Source organism: Balaenoptera physalus (genome assembly GCF_965194825.1).
Source record: "Balaenoptera physalus genome assembly, chromosome: 11".
Classification (NCBI taxonomy): domain Eukaryota; kingdom Metazoa; phylum Chordata; class Mammalia; order Artiodactyla; family Balaenopteridae; genus Balaenoptera; species Balaenoptera physalus.
The window spans coordinates 68,370,555-68,390,880 of record NC_138896.1 but is presented as its reverse complement, the minus strand read 5'-3'; the positions used below and the strand labels follow the sequence as shown (position 1 = coordinate 68,390,880).

At 46.1% G+C, this 20,326-nt stretch overlaps 2 protein-coding genes across 10 annotated transcripts in view; one reads left to right on the top strand and one right to left on the bottom strand.

Moving 5' to 3' along the window:
• Window positions 1-8,068, bottom strand: part of EXOSC7 (exosome component 7) — a 29,644-nt gene extending 21,576 nt beyond the window's left edge. The window contains exons 1-2 of one of the 3 annotated variants that reach the window (XM_082413910.1): window positions 7,930-8,068; window positions 117-218 (exon numbers count right to left, since the gene is read on the bottom strand). In XM_082413910.1, the coding sequence (XP_082270036.1) occupies window positions 117-218; window positions 7,930-7,986 (159 nt within the window). In that variant the 5' untranslated portion in view covers window positions 7,987-8,068. Of the gene's footprint in view, window positions 1-116; window positions 219-427; window positions 451-7,768; window positions 7,896-7,929 lie in introns of those variants that run through there. The other 2 variants (XM_082413911.1, XM_082413912.1) reach the window with 2 other exon arrangements.
• A 21-nt stretch (window positions 8,069-8,089) lies between these two features.
• Window positions 8,090-20,326, top strand: part of ZDHHC3 (zDHHC palmitoyltransferase 3) — a 57,972-nt gene continuing 45,735 nt past the window's right edge. The window contains exon 1 of one of the 7 annotated variants that reach the window (XM_082413891.1): window positions 8,090-8,319. The gene's annotated coding sequence lies outside the window, so the exon portion shown is untranslated. Of the gene's footprint in view, window positions 8,329-9,575; window positions 9,757-20,326 lie in introns of those variants that run through there. The other 6 variants (XM_082413890.1, XM_082413889.1, XM_082413893.1 and 3 more) reach the window with 6 other exon arrangements.

Sequence of the window (20,326 nt, the reverse complement as noted above, 5' to 3'; positions counted from 1 at the left end):
GTCTTAGATTTCCCCTGGAACAATATGCACTCCAAAAGCCCAGAGGGGCCTGCAACTGGTTCCCCAGAGCCTACCCATTCCTCCACCTGGGTACAGACTGTGGCCACAGTACTCACCAGCTTGACTCTGGCAGACCCACTGGTGTTGGACACCACGTCAGTTTCCACTTCAACACATCGGTAGTCTTCACAGCCACGGCCATCCATGCGGAGGTCTTCCTGAGTGCAACAATCAAAATCCTAAGGTTATAATCCTAAACCTCTAACAGACTCTTCAACTGACTCACTCCCTTCCCCCCACAGAGAAATATGTGGTACAACAACTCCTTTTCTCTTAGTGATTCATCCAAAAATTCTGTCCTCATAGGTAATAACATTACTATTTTACAAATGAGGAAATGGAGACTCAGAGAAGTTAAGCGACTCACGTCCAAGGTCCCACAGCTAGGGACAGCAAAGCTCAGCTTCCATCCCAGGTCTGTCGGAGCACAAAGTCCAAACTACGTACCACTATACAGAACAGGCACACACAAACAAAATCTGAACAGACAAAATAAAAGCTGTCTCTTTCCAAATCTGCAATTCTGAAGTCACAAGAAGTATGGATGTCAGAGCTACAGGTGCAACTGTCTTGGCTGTAGCCCTCCTACCCCCCAAACCCAATCAGATCTAGTCTGTAAACAGCTAAAAACAACTAACTGGTATCTTCTAAAAGATCTTCTAAAACAGGCATTCTCTAGAACAGGATCAACAAAGTTAGGCCTGCGGGCCGCCTGTTTTCATAAGCTGTTCTACTGGAACGCAGCCGTGCCTGCTCGCTCAGGTATTCTGTGGCTGCTCTCATACCACAGCAGCAGAGCTGAGGGGTTGAGATAGAGACCACATGACCTGCAGCCCCCAGATCATTACTATTTAGTCCTTCACAGGAAAAGTTTGCCAACCCCTGCTACAGAGGATGGGTTTCAGGGTGGTCTACGTACTGCCTGGCCTTATCCCCAGTTATTTACTTCCTCAATTATTTACTTCTATCGGTATAACTCATAGATAACTATTTTATGCTGTGGTTGTAATCCAGTACTTCCATTATTTATCTTGTTGCTCAGAGTGTCCCAGATTTGGCCACTGGGAGCTCCTTTGGGTTGGTTCTTGCATTCTCTCAACATGTCTCCAATCTCTTCTGAGCACTTCTTTACTTCTGACAACACAAGGTGTTCCAGCCACTTGTATTTTACCTGCCCCAGCCCTGGGATCAGCCCTTTTTCCAAGGAGCCCTGGTTCCTTTCACTGCAGAATAGTACTTAAAAACCAGGATCTGGGTGCTAAGTAGGTTCACTGCTACTGGGGTATCATTGCTTCTAGATCGTCTCAGTAGAATAGTGCTAGAAAATATACGTATGTGTACTAACCCACACACATACACACACCTATATTTATTTCTGTATCTATCCACGTATCTGTTAAAAAGTCATGTGTTCATACTGAGAGTTGGTTCTAACCTACCTCCTTGTCTTATTTGTAACTTCTTTCTCAGACAGGGAGAAACCTGGCTCTCATTATCTACAATGTATTTATGTATTTGTTAAATCTCTGTATATATATAAAGTCGTTTCAGAATTACTACGCCATACCCCTATAAAAAACAAATTTACTAATAGAGTATTTGTGTAGAGTTCTTTTTGTCTTTAGCCTTACAGCACCCACTCAAAATACTGTTTCCAGTTGTCTTTCCGCATGCTTCCTGTGCCTCTGTTACTCATCTGTACCCCTGTCAGTTCATTTGTAACTGCTGGGGTTCCACTTTGGGTCCCCCCCATCCTGGCTACTTTTAATTACTATCACCAGGGCTCTAAGAGTCAAAGCTATCAGAAAAGGTGTGATCAGAGAAATGTCACTCACCCCTCATCCCTATTTTCACCACCCCCGCCTCGCCTTCCTACCCCCTTCCCACCAGCTCCAGGCAGGTAAACAATCTCTTTAGTTCCCAGTCCATCGTTCATGTACTTCCTTTGCACAAATGAACAGATAAGAGTGTTTTTAATATCCCTTATTTTCTTATATAAAATATGGCATACTACAGATACTCTTTTACACGTAGCTTCTTTTTTTAAACAATTAACAATACATATGCAGGAAATCACTCCACATCAGCTCATAGAGATTGTCCTCATTCTCTGTAAACATTTTTTGAAAGCTCTTTCTTTCAGCAAAAAAATCATTAGCCTCATCAGATTCTCAAAGGGATTAATGCTCCTCAAAATGTTAAAAACAAAAACCAAACAAACAAACCAAAACCAAACAAACAAACCACCACTGTTCTGAAGTATGTATCTGTCAGAAATTTATCTTTAAACTGCTTGGCTCACTGCATATCTGATTGACTTTTTTATTTTGAGAAATTAAAATACAGAAAAGGAAAACACTGAATACTCCTGCCACACAGTACCAACTACTACCATCTGTCGTGTTTGTTTCAACTCTTTCACTCTTTAAACTCCTGTTAAAGGAGAGAAAATAAACATCCTAAATCAGGTTGAAGTCCTTTTGCAGCCAGTCGACTCCCAGCCATCCCCTCCCTGGAGGCAACCCCTATCTGAAGCCTGGGGAGACATGTTCTCGAAAAGCAACAGAATTTCAAGTCTAGGAGAATGAGTCTCCTGAACTCTACAGAGTGAGTTCTCTTCCCTGGAGGATCCCAAAACTATATAACTGTGTCTCTTCACAAGCCCACCCACGCCTACCCACATGAAAGCATCCTAGGTCAATCTCGGCTTGCCCCGTCCCCCAGGTGTGCCCTGCTAGGAAGTGAACACCTGGCCCAGAAACAGCATTTACGATGAGTCCTTGGTGGATTGTAGGCATGGCACAAGTGTGAGCAATCACTAGGAGCATCAGTCATGGCCTCCAGGCCTGGTCCTGCCATTAACTAGCTGCTTGACCTAGGACTAACCCTAACCCTAACCCTTCCCCTCTAGACTAATTTCCTCATTTGTAGATGTACAGATTGAATTAGATGGCCTCAAAGGTGCTTCTCTAATTCTGTGGATCTATAAATTAAAAGAGCCACAACTGTTTGCAAGAACTAATAGTAGCTATCTTTGAATGTGCATTTACTATCTACCAGATAATGTGCTAGGAACACTATACAGTTAACATGTTGAATCCTCGCAATAACCCTATAATGTAAGAGAGCAAATTTTCATTCCATTTTACAAATGGGGATCAGGTTGAAAGATGCTAAATGGTTGGCCCAACGTCACAGCCAGTAAATAGCACTTGAATTCCAAGCCAGAGCTCTTAACCCCAATTCCACACAGTCTCCTGCATCCTAAAGAGTCTCTTCACTGTGCAAAGGAGGCAGCACAGGCCTCCCTCAAAGGACGAACTGGCTGGCTATACCAGTTCGTCCTAATGATGGTGATGACGACTGTGAAAGCAGGGAGGCCGCAAGGCTACAGGGCTTCCCACTCTTGCTTTAAATTACCACTCACTCTAGTCACAACCCTTTGGAGTGACAACCCACTGTTCCAAAATGCGGCTGGAGGGGTGTCAGAAAACGGGGCCTCACCAGAGCTTGCCTTTCCAGCCTTTAAATCAGTCTCTGCCCCCCTGGGGAAGGCTCAGTCAGGAAGGCTCGGGTGACAAGTAAGAGATAAACAAAAAAGCTACAGATTTCCCTTTCCAGGGATGCATAAAGTATAATCTTTTTCATAGAAAAAAGCACACAACAGGAGAAAAACAAAGTCCCTGAATCACTGCACACAGGACTTTTTAAAAATCCACTTTTCCTCATAAAAGGCTTAGGAAATCGCCAAAGCTGCTTGGCCTGGCTCAGAGCCTGACGCCCTACCACAATTTTTATTCATCTGTAGTACCCAGGAGCTAAGGAATCAATCCATGTGAACACTTAAACATGGGCTGCCCTGAAGTGAAAGCTCCATTTAAAAAATCAATAGAGACGTCCACAGGTGAGGGACCACACCAGGGAGTGGAACCCTGTTCTCAGCAGAGGGGACTGAGCACCTTTCTAGGTAAAGGCCTTCTGGATGCTAGGATGGCTCCTCGTGACTTTCAAGTTGTTACCTGTGTGATCACAACAACCCTGCTGGTTGGGTGTGGCACAGAGTCACCGCCAACCTATATCTAAAACTCCACTGTTCCACGCCAGCTTTTTGACCTTGAGCAAGTTAGTTCCTCAACAGCTCTGAGTCTGTCTCTTTGTCTGGAAAGCGGGAATAACCCCGACCCTACAGAGTTATAGGAGAATCCTCAGCACAGTGCAGCACACAGGAGTCCCTGCAAGAACTGGAGACATGTTGAGAGAATGCAAGAACCAACCCAAGGGCTCAGCAGTTCCTTCTTCTGCTTCTGGCAGCACATATTAACTCACTGAATCCTCAAAAACAACCAGGAGGGAGGTTACAAACGAGGACATTGAGGCGCCAAGTTTAACCTCCTGTTTGTGACAGAGTGGCAGGACAGATGACCCAACCCAGAGTTGCTGTTCCTCACACCCAGGTAACCCAGTCCTACTTCCTAATGGGAGTTGTCAGTTGGCTCTCCTAATCCAACACACTTGGGAGGATTTAGACTCAAAGTAGTCCTCTGAGGCGATGTTAACCACTTCCCACCCCCACTACCTTGCTTTGACTTGTCCAAGAGCGCAGAGCTTGCTGGAGGAGAACTGAGACCAGACGGCCTCCCCTACTAGAAAGCCACCCTACTTTGGGAAGGGCCAGCTTTGCAGGCCCAGGCCCCAGACACAGCAGGCAAAACGAGATGCTGTCCTCGTTCCACTTTCCAAGCCTGTTGGGTGGGCCTGCATTCCTTTAGGATGGGATCCCACTCACCTTGCAAAGGGCCCGACTCAAAGGCATACAATCCAGAGAGTGGCCAGCTCTTTGGGGCGTGAAACTGATTCTCTCCTTGCAATCTGATCTCCGATCTGGGAAATACTTGGGAGGGAAAGGGAGTTAAAGAGGAGCTGACAGGTCATGGTGTGGAGGGAGGCTGGAGAGGCCTCACAGAAGTAAAGGTGGGGGGATGGCACGTACCAAGGTGGAGGGCAGCTGGACAGCAAGTGGCTGCGGAGAAGTGAGACACTTCAGCAGAGAGAAGTAGGGCTGTCACCAGAGACATAAAGACAGGCAGAGTCACACAGTCTACGTGATCCATGCTGAAGCCCTGAAAAGGCAGTGCCCCAGAGCTGCCTAGGGACTTTCTAGGCCTGGCCACAAATCCCCCTTGTCTTGAGACAATTTAACAATCTCTAGCCCTCCAAATCAAAAGAGCTTAAATCTCAACAGCCACAGGCTGAACCCCACATGGGGTCACTATGAAGGTCGCAGATATAGTATGGATGGTTCCGGACAAAGCCACACTCCTGATGGAAAAATCTTGACAGGGAGCCAACTTCTCTTCAGGGTTGACCACATGCCAAGTGGTCCATATTCTCTTTTCTCATCATTCCTCACAATCCCTTTCTGCTCCCAGATGGATAAGTTCTCATTTTACACAGGGGTAGCTAGCTCAGCTACTCAGGTAAGAATCACTCTTACTGTGAATGGTGGAGCCGGGAAAGGATCCCTGCTCAGTCTGACTCCAAGTTCTCATTCAAACAGACGCAGGGGGCCATGTGACCTTGTTAGGGGAACCACTGACGGAAACCGCCCACCCTGGCCAGACCTTATAGTAACCATTTGCATGAGTTATCTTACAACAGGAGTTCCTGGTAAGGAACACGGAACTAACAAGCTATCACCAACCAGAAGAATTCAGGAAGGGTCAAAAGGAGAGGGGACACCAGTCAATATGTCCTACCAACCTCCCAGAATCCTTCTCTCTGGAATCCATCTTGGCTGAGTGATGCACGTGCCACCATGAAGGACCCTGAGTCAGAATGATTGGCCAGAGACAACCCAGAAACTAACCCCATCACCATAAAACCTGAGAATGCGAGCCACATGGCAGAGCAGTTCTCCTGGGTTCCCTTACCCTGCTGCTCTCTGCCCGGGTGCCCCTTCCCAATAAAGTCTCTTGCTTTGTCAGCACGTGTGTCCCCTCGGACAATTCATTTCCAAGTGTTAGACAAGAGCCCACTCTCAGGCCCTGGAAGGGGTCCCCCCTCCTGCAACAACCTCAGGCAGGGGGGCAAAGATTTCTGCAGCAGACTCCAGGCTGGACCAGGCCGGAGGCTTGCCCATAGCCCAACGTCTGGTGACTGCATCAAAATCTCCCAACATTTATGAAAATACCCATTCCCAGGCCCCAGGCCCCAGCCCCAGAGATTCTGATTCAGAAGGTCCAGGTAAAGCCCGCGAAGCTGTATTTTGTGAGTAAAAGGCGCTTCAAGGTTTCGGAATCACTGGGCTAAGACGGAGGTTAGCAATGTCTTTTCATGGAGGAAGAAAGCACATATTTAGCTAGTTAAGCAAACCCCAAAAGAGGATTAAATGCTAATTCTGGAAACTCTGACATCTGCCCCAAATTCCTGAATATAAAAACCAGTTTGATACAAGTTAGTAAAACAAAAGTTGTACAAAGAAATGCAAAATTTCTGAAGAAATTCTAAAGAAACTTAGAACCAACATGGGAAAAAATACTACCTAAAAAGATAACAATACAGCAATATATGTCAATATACTATTTAAGGTCTAGGAAAATGGTGGGGTTCAGAACTTGCCCTCCCCCTTCTTATTTCCCCAACATGCTTTCAGAGGACAGAAGAAAGAGAAGTAGAAGTGGGGAGTCTCTCTGGCCTTTGCCTTTGAATCCCTATTTTAAAAAAGGGAAAGTGGCATGCAAGTCGAGTTGGGCTTTGCAATCAGAAAGATCTGGATTTATATCCCAGGTCCACTGTAAGCAGAGAGGTTAGGGGGCCCCGGAAAAAGAGAACCAGGCATGGCTTTCTGGACATAAGAGAAGCCAGTTTAGGCCTAAGCATTTTTGTGATCTAAGCCTGACCATAATGCTTGCCCTTGAACAGGTCTCTGTAATCAATGATCTTGAGGGAAGTAAAGAATGCAGGAAAAAAGGAAAAGCAGTGAAGAAATAACAGTTGAGATAAAACAGAGCCCTAGTTTTTCCTCAAGGGATATACTTAACAATCTGATACAGATCTTTGACTTGTTCTACAAGAACTAAGGCCCCCACCCAGGTAGAGGATGGTAACTACAGGATAACACCCCAAGCTGGTCTCAACCTGAGGAAGGATGATGTTGACCTTTTTTGACCTTCGGAGACTCCAATCAACTAAAGCTTGGAGTCTGTTAACCTTTGCCCCAATTCTATGCTAAATTCTCCTCTGCTCAAGCCCCTACATGAATATGCATGTGCCCTTAGCTTATTCTCCAATTTTGCTAATTGGATAGACACTGCTTTGGAAAAGATCCCCAGTGTCCCCTCACTTGCTGCAATTAATAAATCCTTCCTTCTCCCAATCTTTGGCTTGGTTGTGTCTTTTGGCTCGGCACTCACCAAGAGGCAAACCCTGTTTTCGGGTAACACCACCACACACTTACTTTGTGACCTCAGACAAATGAGTTAACCTCTCTGAGCAGAGTTCCTTATATGTAAAGTAGAGATAATACTTACCTTCAGGACTGTTACAAAGATTCAATGGGATAAAAATTATGATAGAATATGTACCTAACAAAAGTGGGACAGCTCAGCCTTCAAAGGCTCAGAGGGTCTTTAACAGAATCAGGGACTGCCCACCGCTTCCTACCCAGGTGTGGAACCTTGTAGACCCAGAAAGAAGCAAGTACGCATACAATCCTAAATGGATTCTCGCCACCCGGTCCCAAATACGCCCGCATTGCCGGCTTCGAGCTGCACACGCCGGCCGCAGAGAGGTTTAATCACAAGGTAAACCCAGTCAGCCGCAGTCCTAGGGGAACCCGGCGGCCGGCGCCGGTACCGCTGCTGCCGCTACCTGAACGCCATGCACAATGTACACCTTCTCCGCCTCACTCAGCGCCACAAACGCCATGCTGCCGAGCCTCCCCGCCGCCAGATGTCATCTGCCAGCGTCTCCCCCGCGGACCACGCCCCCTCCGCGCCCATGCGTCATCAGCCTGCGCGGCGGCCGCTCCAGCAGCCGCCGCCGCCACCACCGCCACCACCGCCGGGAGCTCGATGGGCTTCTCTTGCGCGCCGCCCTGTGTCTGGCCGAGTCCAGGGAGCCGCGGCGCCTCGTGCCGGGGAGCCATCGCTGCAGCCCGAGGCCGGATCGCGGGTCGGGGGCTGCAGGGGGAGCGACGGCGGCGGCGGCAGCCGAGCCCCACCGGGGGCCTGGGACTGGGGAACTGCCTCCGGCTTCACGGTCAGTTGGGTGAGGAAACTGGGATTGGGTGAAAAAGCTGGGGTGAGACGAGAGGCATGGGCCGGGGCCGGAGCTGGAGGACTCGTAGTAGGAGAGACGTGCGGCGCAGTTTGCTCAGAGCTGAAGTTGAAGTAGCAGGTCGTGTGTGTAAGAGAGAGAGAGAGACAGACAGACAGACGGACTCCGAGTCAGGGGAGGCGGACGTCGTGATTGGCCTGAGAGGCTGTCTCCTTGCTCTCCTTCCTGCCCCCTGTCTTGCATTTCTCTGGTCCCTAGAATGGTGGAAAAGAAAGAGGCGATAAAGATCTCTTTAGGTCGTTCTCGGTGGGAAGGGTCTGGGCCAGGAGTGAATGCCCACTAGTCCCGAGGAGTCTTCACCCCAGGGATTCCCCCACCCCCACCCCCACCCCCGCTCTCTCTCTGGGGCTGGCTGACCGAACGCTGACCCGGAACCTTTGCAGGATCGCCTTGCCCCGGGTGGCTGCCGGAGCATTGTCCCAAAGAGAGTAGGGGGGGAGAGTCTTGGTCGGCGCTGGCTGGGGGGCGCAGTGCCCAGGCGTCCCCAGCGCTTCCCAGCAGTGACTGGTGATCGCTGGGAGCCGTGGACGAAAAAAATGCCAGCCCCGCTCGTGGCCAAGTAAGAATATGGGCCTTGAATATTCAGAAAGGATACCTGCAAGGTGAATGTGGGGTCACTGAAGGAGCCCATTAAGGCGGGGCTGACATGGCATGAAACAAATTTTAAAGGGGCCACGTGGATAAATGGGGGAAAGTTAACCCAAAACGACAGAAACAAAGAGGGGTTCTGATGACTTTTCCGAATGCCCCATTTTTGAGGAACCTCCCTGTACTCAAAAGTGAAAGTAACCCTTGACAGCGTGATCATCCAAAGAACATTTGGTTTTTCTCAGATAGTATAGCTCAAATACAGTTTCACACATAACTCTTGGGAGCTTAGCATAGATGGGCTTTGTGCTAGCTGTGGAACACTAAGACAAGTGGAGCACAACTTCTGCCCAGAGAAGCTCCCCAGGCAGAGGGGAAGGACCCAGGGCCAGCATAACCACAGAACATGGTGGTTAAGAGCTATGACAGTGGCACCAGTGAACCCAGTGGGATGGGGAGGTCAGTCCGAGGAGGGTATGGAGAGGAAGTACCTGCCCACATTCTTAAGCACTAAACTGCTGAGCCCCAAAATAGATGATCACTTCTCAGTAGACTGGACATTAGTTGTTGCTGATGTCTCTACATAATTCTCTGCAGCTGAACCTACAGGGAAGACATCCTGCAGTGTTGAACTTTGCCCTCCAGGGAAACTAGGAGAGGTGAAACTGGAAGTGTTTCCTCCCTAACGAAAGCACAGGTGCCCCACCTGTTGTGGCACATAGATGCCTTTGTGTGTGGTTGGACGCCTGGATTCTAGAGAGGACCTCCGTGGTGAGGTAACAAGGGACTGCTGATGTTAGAAATGGTATCTTGTGCTAGAGATTGCTCAGAAAGGAGAGACCCTGGATGTGGAATTTTAGTAGCTAGGATATCTAAGAAGATTGAGGGTTTAAAAAGTGGCAGTGACTAGATCAGAAAAGACACCGAAAGAAAATTCTGAGTTTGGATACCATGGAATCATCTTTATATAAAGATTCATCTTTCAATGAATCTTTTAAAATATAGAACATACATTTGTAGTGTTCCCCTGATAATTGACTAAGACTCTTTGTTGGAGAAGGGTTGGCAGTATTTGCTAAATAACATTATGAACAATGTCTGATGTTAGACTCAGTAGATATAAGAGGTGTAAACAGTAGAATGTTCATTTAAAATTCTCTACTAAAACAATGACACCTTTACTAATTGTTTTGCTTGAATGCAGCCAGAACATTTTTATCACATTTGTTGTGATAATGTGTTAGACATTTCAAACACCTATAAATCCAGAGTTCTTTTTGGTTTACTGAAGCAATTCAAAGATTGTATGTTTGCCAGAAAATCAAAATACCAAGGATGGCATTTTATTCTGTTAACCTGCTTGTTTTCCCATCACTGTCATATTCTTTTGGAGGCATACTGATTTATAGGTCTGTCCGTTAAATCTCTGTACTGTTATTAATTTTATCTAACAGTAACTTAAGCATAATAGTGCTTATTATGTGCCAAGCACTGTTCTAAAGCACTTTACAAAGACTAACTGATTCAGTCCTATTAACAATAGCCCTGTGAGGCAGGTACTATTATCCTGTTTTACAGATTGGAAAACTGAGGTGCAGAAAGGCTGTCTTGACCAAGGTCTCAGGTCACACAACTAGTAAGTGGTAGAGCCAGGATTTGAGACCAGAAAACCTAGCTCCCATACCTGCATTCCTAACCATCCCCTTTATGTAGCTGTCCCCTTTCATTTCATTCACCAGAGTATTTGAAGGAGGCCTGTGTTTGTTATGGAACTGGTAATGCCTTATAAGTTATAGTTAGTTTTAATTCCAAAAGCAAGGAATCTGTTCCTTTTTCTAGAGGAACATTGAACGTGGTGCTGATGGGAAGCTCATGTGTCTGTTTCAGCCAACTCTTCTAGGTAAGGGGAAATGTTACATATAGACCAAGTAGAGCTTAACTCAAAGTACCTGAGATCCCTCAACGTCAGAGAAGGCCAATGGATCAGGTACAGAGGGTTGAGATAGGCATGGAGACCCAGATTCCAACCATGTGCTTATTCCCAGAATAGACATCTAGAAGCTGTTCAAACAATCAGGAAGTATTTGTTTGCATGCCTGTGTGGCCCTAGTGTTCTTGTGGGCCTGAAGAGATAAGAAACTGAAAACACACACCTGCCTAAAAGGAGTTTAAGATTTCTTATAACTGCGGAGCCCAGGTTCTTGAACTAGTACATGAACAAGACAAAATAAAGTGCTCAGTTGAGACACATGGTAGTTAGATGAGAGGCTGTCCTATAATAAGGTGCTAATTGTGCAGGCCAGGCATCAAGAGCAACAGGTAAAGAGCTGCTGCTAGCCACTGGTGGATAACAGTAACATTACACAGATGGAGTAAATCTGTCCCACCTAGCCTTGGTTAATTAAAGCAATAAAAGTCAGTTATAGGAGAGCTTGGGGCAGTGCTGAGTCCGTGGTGCTGAAGTTGCAGAGAGTTCTTAAAAGAGACCTCTTAAAAGCCCAGCAAGGGAACATTTTATTCCCAGTCTTAAACAGAGGTAGCCAAGTTTTAGGCCTTTTCCTTTGCATTCTCACAATTAGCCCAGCACCCTAGAAAAGCAAAAGCGAGCTATTGTTTTCCCTATAGATCCGTTTCCTTTAAACACTTTGCATTTGTCCTGCCTGTGCCTTGTCTTAAAGAATACTCGGTATAAATAACCTGTCATAGTCAGGCCAGCAGGTCTGTCTGTCTTGTCATTCTAGAAATCATAACTTGTGGTTCCAGTGATAGAAAAATTGATGGGAATACATAGGTAAAGCTTATTCTCATTTAGAGGAAGGGTCTTCACGTGTGTTTCATTCTGAGCGAATGGCAGGGTGCTTCCTATGTCTTTCATTAGGGCATGTGTGAGAAAAGGGCGTCACATGTCCTGACTAGCAAATCTGGAAGTATTTAAACACGTACACATCCTGATAGCCATGGAAAGTAACAGAAGCTGAAGCAGCAGTGAAGGTGTGATGTCTGGCTATAGACCTTTTGGGGGAAATAAGGAGGCTAATGCCATGCTGCCTCGAATTTCTTCCTGTTTTCTGCATTTTTAAATCATTTGCCTTCCTCTTCAAAAGCAGATTTCCAGAGACAAATGACCAGGTTATTGCTGACTTTTGACTGTGTAGGTAAGAAGACTACCTTGCATGTCCCACCTAATTCAGTCATTCATCCAGGCAATGCGCAGAAACACCAGGAAAACTTCCTCTTTTCATAGTTCCTTCCAAACTGTAACATTCCTGGTATGTAGAGACTTGTTGATTGAACTCTTTGGATTTTCTGGTCTACCTGAGACATGAATATCTCCTGTTCAGGGTCAGTGGGGATGGAATATCTTGGGGTAGGATTGATTTTTCACCTTAGGACAATGGCCCTAGTGGGACAAGTACAGTTCTGGCCGCAGTTCTGTTGCAATAAGTTTTGACTTTGCTTTGTACAAAGTGTGCGTTTCTAACCCAAGAAAGAGTAGCAGAGAACCTAGAAAGGCAGGTTGGCTAGGAAGATAATGATCTGTGGTGGAAAGACTATTGGGCATCTATTCCAGTGATTAGACTTTGCCACTCACTTGCTTTGTGACTTTGAGTAAGTCAACCTCTCTAAACCTCATTTTACACGAAAATGCCTATCTTACCAGGTTATAGAAGTCACAGTAGGTCTCGGATATACAGACATTTAAACATTGAAAAATGGTCATGTTTAACTTTGGACTTTAAGACTTCTCTCTTTTACCACTTTGTAATATTTGATGTATTTTGATAGTGCTTTTCCCTCTCTGCAAAACATTAAATGAAAGAACAAAGGAAGTGGTAATTACATGCCATACTTCATTGAAAAAATTGAACATGCTCAGGAAAATTGCTAACAGACAACTGTTTCTTTTTGAATATTAACAAAGAATGGGGAAAGAAAGTTAAAGGATACTTTTGATAATAAAAAAATCCCAGAAATTAACAAAGTTGTTGAATTTGTTTCTGAGAACAGAGGAATCAGAATCTCAGCCCTGCAGAGGACTTGAGCAATCAGCTCAATCTTCCCTCTTGTCTTAGGGGTGAGGAAACTGAGGCCCATGGAGGGTAACTGTCTTGCCCCAAATCATGAGGTTAGTGAGCATCAGGGTGGGGAGTAGAATTCTGGCCTCTTGACTCCAAGCCCAGTCTTCGTTCTGCTTAGCACTAGTCTCCCATCTATCTCCAAAGGCCTCTAACAGATGCCTCGCCTGGCAGGCAGGGGCTGTGGACTTGTAGGGCCTTGTTTCCTTGGGCCCAGGTTCCTCCCAAGGCTCTGCTCTTGCATTGCCACTTACAGGGCCTGAGCTGAGTGGGATCAGCAGGGACCTGAAAGCAAAATGGCTCCCCTCCTTGAAGCCCGGTACAGTTGTAGTAACTGGTTCTCTCTTCTCCTTCCCTAACTCCTCTTTCAGATCCCTCTAAGCAATTTTGCTTTTAGTCCCTAAGAAAGCCACGCTCTTGCCTGGGTGATGTCACAGTGGCTGCATATCTGCACATGGCACAATGTGGGGCCAGGTGCCATTTTCAGCCTTTGCTGGTTGGTCTCTGCTTAGCATGGGTGGGCTTTCCCTCAGAAAAAGCAGCGTGCTGGAACTTGGCCCTACAGGAAGTGTTCCCCAGCAGAAGCAGATTTTAGGGATTCAATCTTAGGGTGACTCTCCTGGCTGAAGCTTCACAGCCCTCCTGCTTCCTAAGTTAAGGCAGGATCAGTCTTCTGAATGGTGGCTGGTGTTCAGCCAGCGCCCCACCTTAGAGCACAAAATGCTTAAGTTCAGGTCTGTGGTCTATGAACAGCACTGCATGTGGCCCACCCGAGAGTGCCATCTCTGGGTGACCATGTGTGGGCAAGAGATTCAAACAGTAAGCCAAGGTCACTGGTAGAAACATCAGCACCCCTCCTCCTTTTGTTTCTAGTTAATGGGCAAAGTTAATGATGGTAGTGAGTAGTTAAAGGTAGGCTCTGGAATGAGAGCAGGCTTGGGAGTGTATCCTGTCTCCACTGCTTCCTAGCAGTATGAACATAGGGTAATCTTTCCATGCCTCAGTTTCCTCACCTCTAAAAGGGGGCGGGAAAGTGAGGACTTATCCTACAAGGTCCAGTAGATATGAGGATAGAGCAGGATGAGAGGTGCGTCTAGCGTACAGCCCAGTATAGTAGACCTTCAGTAAGAGTCAGGTCCCCGCTCCATGTTGGGCGTGCCCTGCACTGTGGCAGCTGCCAAGCAAAAGGCCCATCTTGGAACCTACCCTGACAGAGGCCAGGGGCAGTTCAGTGTCAGGTGAGATCATGCACCTGATTACAAAGGGTTCCATGTACTATGAGTATAACACTTGTTGACAAATATTAATTGGGTAGCTAAATCAGTGATATATTGTTGCCTTTTTAAAGAGTTTCCTGCTGGGTTGCAGACTTCCTGGAAGGAGGAGTTAATGTAGGGAGATGGCCGCATAAGCAACAAGAGGATACCATCCATTAGACCTAGGTAGGAAGTTAGCTACCTCTCTAACCATTTTATGGAAATCAGCTGACTCCTTGAGTTTCATTTCTTTACCCATCTGTAGAAGAGGCTGGACCAGAGTTTGGAAGAGGTCAGCTAGTCCCTATGGTCTCTTCCCGAAAGGCTGTGTTTTTTTTGTTTTTGTTTTTGTTTTAATTTATTTATTATTTATTTATTTTTGGCTGTGTCGGGTCTTCGTTTCTGTGCGAGGGCTTTCTCTAGTTGTGGCAAGCGGGGGCCACTCCTCATCGCGGTGCGCGGGCCTCTCAATATTGCGGCCTCTCTTGTTGCGGAGCACAGGCTCCAGATGTGCAGGGTCAGTAGTTGTGGCTCACGGGCCCAGCCGCTCTGTGGCATGTGGGATCTTCCCAGACCAGGGCTTGAACCCGTGCCCCCTGCATTGGCAGGCAGATTCTCAACCACTGCGCCACCAGGGAAGCCCAAGGCTGTGTTTTTGAGGGCCCAAGTGTGTGAGGTGGCCTGGTGGGTGCTGTACTCCATTAAAGAGGAAGCCACCAGCAGCAAAATGGCTCATAGAAGAACGAATACTCCTTCTTTTTTTTTTTTTTTTCCAAAGAATGAGTATTATAGGCTCCCAGGAGTGGAAGGAAAATCTGCTTAGAGTCCTTTTCTAAGGTTTTTAAAAAAAGAGTCACAAAGTTTAGAGAACTAGGCCTCCCCACTTGAGAGATGAAGACATTAAAGCTAAGTTGAAGTGACCTCTCCTTAGGTCCATGAATTGTGTGCGAGGGAGCAGGAAGCAGAACTCATGTTTCCTGCTTGGTCATTCCTCCTGTCCCCCTCTTGCAAAAAAAAAGAAAGAAAGAAAAAGCAGCCATGTGCGGTGCTCAAAATGTGGTCTGTGGCGGCAAACAGAGCTGGTTTTGGATCCTGGCTTTATCTGATCTAGGGAATATTATTAAGAACCTCTACACCTCACTTTTTCCGTCATTACAATGAATAATAAAAGCTACTGTGGTAGGTTGTTGTGAGAATTTAGAGGGGCTGCTGTGTGTACATCCTCAGTCTTAATGGGCATTCAGTTAATGATAGTGCCCATCTCCATTCCTATAGCAGCACTGCATGTTCTAGGCAAAATCTCAGCTGCACTTGGATTTCCTCATCTGTAAAGCAGAAGAGTTTGACTAAAATCTATTAGATGGTCTTTAAGGTTCCTTCCCACTCTAAAATTCTGACTCAGATAGTGATTGTTTTTACCAGTTAATCTTATGCGTGGTCTTGTTTTAATTTTTTTCTTATTGTTGCAACATATGATAAAGCACGCTCATAAAAAAGGATGAATGTGTTACCCAAACGAATGGTAGTTTCTACTGATCCCCAGTGTTTGTGACATATGTCATCCTATATGTGGGTGTGTATTTTTTTTTAATAGATCTAGAAAGCTAGGAGGTGGTAAACTAGCCAGTTGTAGTACTGTAATAGTCAGTTGTAGTAAATGGAGGAACCGTTAGCCTCCATGAGCTTCCAAATCCCCAAACTTTTTTCTGAAATGGAGACTTATTGTTAGGAGTCTGAGTTTGCACATGAGTGGGTTTTATAGGAAGGTGGCTTTTATAGGAAGAAGGCAAATTTCGCTTACTGGCCACTTGCTGGTTCCTTCAGTGAATTTTAATGTATACAGGATTTGGTTTGGGCATGTGATATCTTCCTTCCTTCCTCCCTCCTTCCCTCCCTCCCTTCCTTCCTTCCTTTCTCGCTCTCTCTCTCTTTCCCTCCCTTCCTTTCTTTTTTCCTGTTTTTTGTTGAAGGTTAAGTATGACAGAGACAGCAGGCAGGCAGAGGGAGACAGACCCTCTTGTATAGAGAGACACAATGTAGACTCCTTGGTAAAGATCTTCTAGCACAGGCCAGCAGCTCTGCCTGTCTGGACACCTTCCTTGCCTGGCAAGGTGTGGTGCAGAGGGTAAGATAAGGCACCTTTCCTTTGGACCACACCATTACCTTTTGGAAAGACTTGAGTGACTCATTCTGGTTTTTTTATGAAACATTTCAAACATAGTGATTCATGGTTCATTCTCTTTTTCTGAGAATCATCCAAAAATGGGTATGATATTTACAATCCTTTTGGATCCTTACACAAATTAAGAGAATTGTAACTCAGATAAATTCATTTTTTGCTAGATCAGGTTTATTTCCAAAGCTTCCAGGGAATGGACTATTTATTCATCTCTAAAGCTGTAGGACTGGTTTGTGAATACTTGAAGTCCATCACCCTAAAATGTGAGGAGTTCTGAATCTATACAGTTCCAAGATCTGCTTGTATGTTGTGCATGAATGCATGTGTGGACGTGAGAATGTGAGTGGGTGTGCTGTTTTAGGAAAGTAATCTTCACAAAGTCCTTTGAGATGCCTTTAAGGACTTGGTTTTAGATCTAGCTGAGCCACCCATGACTTTAGTGTAGTGTCTTCTCTCAGGAAAGCAGCTGGCAATCTGAGAGGATCTGGGGTTCTTGGGACATTGCTGGATTGAGAACAGTGGGATTTGGGGGTTCTAATACATCCAGTACTGAACTTTTATGTGATGGTCATGCCTTTGACCCTTGTTCATAAAGCATGGACTTTTGGTCAATTTTCTTAGGCCAGGTGATGGATTTATAAGGGTTTGCCCCTCACTCAACAAATAATGATTAACTACAGTCACTGTAGCTGGATTCTGCCCATCACTAATTGTCAACACTAGGCCAGGCCAGGAGGCTAGCCTGGCCAACAAGCATCTATGGGCCATAGTGGAATGGGGCCTCTGAGCTTGGCCTTAGAATCACCACTTTCAAACCCTTCAGTGCCCAGCCATGGATAGGCAGCATGGGAACTGAGTCATAAGTGATGTACTGCGAGGCCGATCCAGAACCCCAGTCCCTGGGGCTCACAGGACTCTAGATGGCACTTCACTAAATACATTTTTGTCTGCTTATTTGGATTAGTGGAAGGGCATGATTGTGGTCAGACATAATGAAGCACGTGTGTTATAGGTGGATCTGGAGGCAATTCTCTGGACCAAAAGCAGTGGCGTTTTTTGGAAGTTAGCACTAATTTCAGTCATTTCTTGGTTTTTGCTTCTGAAACTCTAAGAAGGAAGACTAGATGGTTTTCTTAGACTTCCAACACTCTACTCCCCACAGAGCTCAGGTTGTCATTCTGGACACCATCTCTACCTTATCATCGGGATCACCTTCTCTAGGGAGCTCCAAAACACCTCTGATCCTGCGAATCTCTTTCTCCTGTAGTTTTACCACATTGGGAGCTGGGAGAGGGAAGGGCAGGGCCTGACCAGGGCAGCACACACACATTATTGTCATCCCTGGGTGTGAGTGCCCTGCACAGTTCCTTGTGGTTAGTGGCTGTTTCACGCATGTCTTTTTGAGTTGAATTGAAGAGAGGGGGCTTGAGAAAGCAAACAGGGCAAGGGCATGGGATGAAGAAGGCAGGGAGGGAAACTGGAGGAGGCTGCCCCACTGTGGTATGAGTGGGCTGGCAAGAGTGGTATTGAAGCTTCTGGGACCGACCAACCTCCCTGTGGACCTGCCCCAGAGGCTGAGCAGCCAGTTTTGCACACCTCCTCTCACGCAAGGACTCATGTCAGGAGTGGGTCCTTGGCAAAGAGCCTCAACCCCAAGGATTGGAATTTCCCTAATTGGAAAAGGAAAAGAGGTCAATATTTGCCTTTTCCGTTGTTGTTACTAGGGACAGAGTGAAGGGAATGTGTACGGTTTGTTTCAAGGTGGGTTTTCCCCCATATTCCTCAGATTTTCAGTTGGCTAATGTAAGGAAAGCTACTTCCGTTGCTTGTGGGGGAGCTGGGGGTTAAGAACATTTTTTAGAGCAGCGTGCCTTCCTTGGTTTTGACTGGACTGTTTGAAACTCTGAAGCGTGGATTGGAACATGCTGTTCGGTTCAGCCCTTAGTGTCTGGCTCTGCCAGACACCCTTGGCTGGGTTCTTTCCCAGATCACAGGCTCTCACTCGCCAGCGTGGGGCAGTGGGGAAACACAGCTCCTCTGTCCACCCTTTGGGCTCACGTGGTCTGAGTGTGGAACATGTGGGAACTTGAGTCAGAGTCACAGTCCTATCGGGGGCACCCTTCGCCATCTAAAATACGACCACATCCCTGAAAGTAATCAAACGAGGGCTCCAGGAGGTGGGCCGGGGGACACAAAGCTCATGGCATTTTACTCCTGTATTCATGTAATGAACACAGATAGTGCGTGGCTACTACATGCCAGGCACTGGCTAATGAAAAGACAGGGCTCCCAGCCCTCAAGGACTGTGTGGTAGGAGAACATAGCTGGTGTTCCCTAAAGGCCAGTTACCTACAATGAATACCTTTCTTTTACAAACAAATCTAACAAGATTTAGTTTTATTTGCTTTTCCAGTCCACAGCCAATTAGCAGTAGTAAATAGAGGGTATGTTGGAAAGATTGGTAGCTGTAGACACAGGAATGACAGCCAGGAATGGAGGAGGAAGACAAAGAACCACACAAAGGAGATGCCAGAATTACAATTATAATAGTCTGCACAGGCCAGTTGGTGTGAGGCCGAGAGCCCAGTGGATCTCTGTACCCCCTGAGGACATCATTACCTAACACACTCCATTAATTGATGTTCCTGGTAATGACTCTAAATCATTCCGAAGAAATGGATGGTTATTGTACTTAAGACAGGAAGAGCTATAATATCCCTTTTTTGTTGTTTTTTATTTTACTTTTTAATATTTCCAGTTTAACCATCCAAATTGTTAAAATGTGTTTCTGCTTAGGAACAAGCCACGGTTACCTGGGAAATTTGCTTATGTGGGAGGGCCTATTCCTCAGGAAAACCACACCTATGAAACACAGCTCAAGTTTAGTCAACTCATTGCCATATGTACAATCAAGAATGAGCAATTGTCAGAGGACAGATAGAATACAGTCAGCTACCCTGAAGATACACCATGAGCATAATGTGATCACTGGAAGTATATAAACAAGAACATTGCTCTAAAATTTATTTTCAGTGATTATCCATTTCTGAAAACCACACGGTTTATGATAATTGAAGAACAATGGAGTACACAGGTTGTGGTGAAATGACCCTCAGGCAGCAGATGACTGGAGGAGGATACACTGCCACAGACGTAGGTTGGGGTGGGGTGAGTCATCACTGACCATCTAGGTCACACTGAGCTGTTCTGCAGGGGAAGCAGGCAGACCTCGGAGATGTTGCAGGTTCAGTTCCAGACCACCTCAATAAAGTGAAAATTGCAATAAAGCAAGTCACATGATTTTTTTTTTTTGCAATAAAGCAAATCACATGCATATAAAAGTTACGTTTCTACTGTAGTCTACTGGGTGTGCAATAGCGTTATGTCTAAAAAACAATGAACATACCTTATTTGTTTGTTTGCTTTTGTTTTTTGGCTGTGCCACATGGCTTTCGGGATCTTAGTTCCCTGACCAGGGATCGAACCCGAGCCCATGGCAGTGAAAGCGCCAAGTCCTAACACCAGACTGCCAGGGAATTCCCATATACCTTATTTTAAAAATACTTTAATGCTCAAAAATGCTAACCATCATCTGAGCCTTCAGCAAGTCATAATCTTTTTGCTGTTGGAGGGTCTTGCCTTGATGGCTGCAGACCAGTCAGGGTGGTGCTGAAGGCTGAGGTGGCAAAATAAGACAGCAGTCAAATTTGTGGCATTGATTGACTCTTCCTTTCAAGAACAGTTTCTCCGTAGTGTGCACCGTTTGATAGCATTTTACACGTAGTAGACCGTCTTTCAGAATTGGACTCAATCCTGTCAAACCCTGCCGC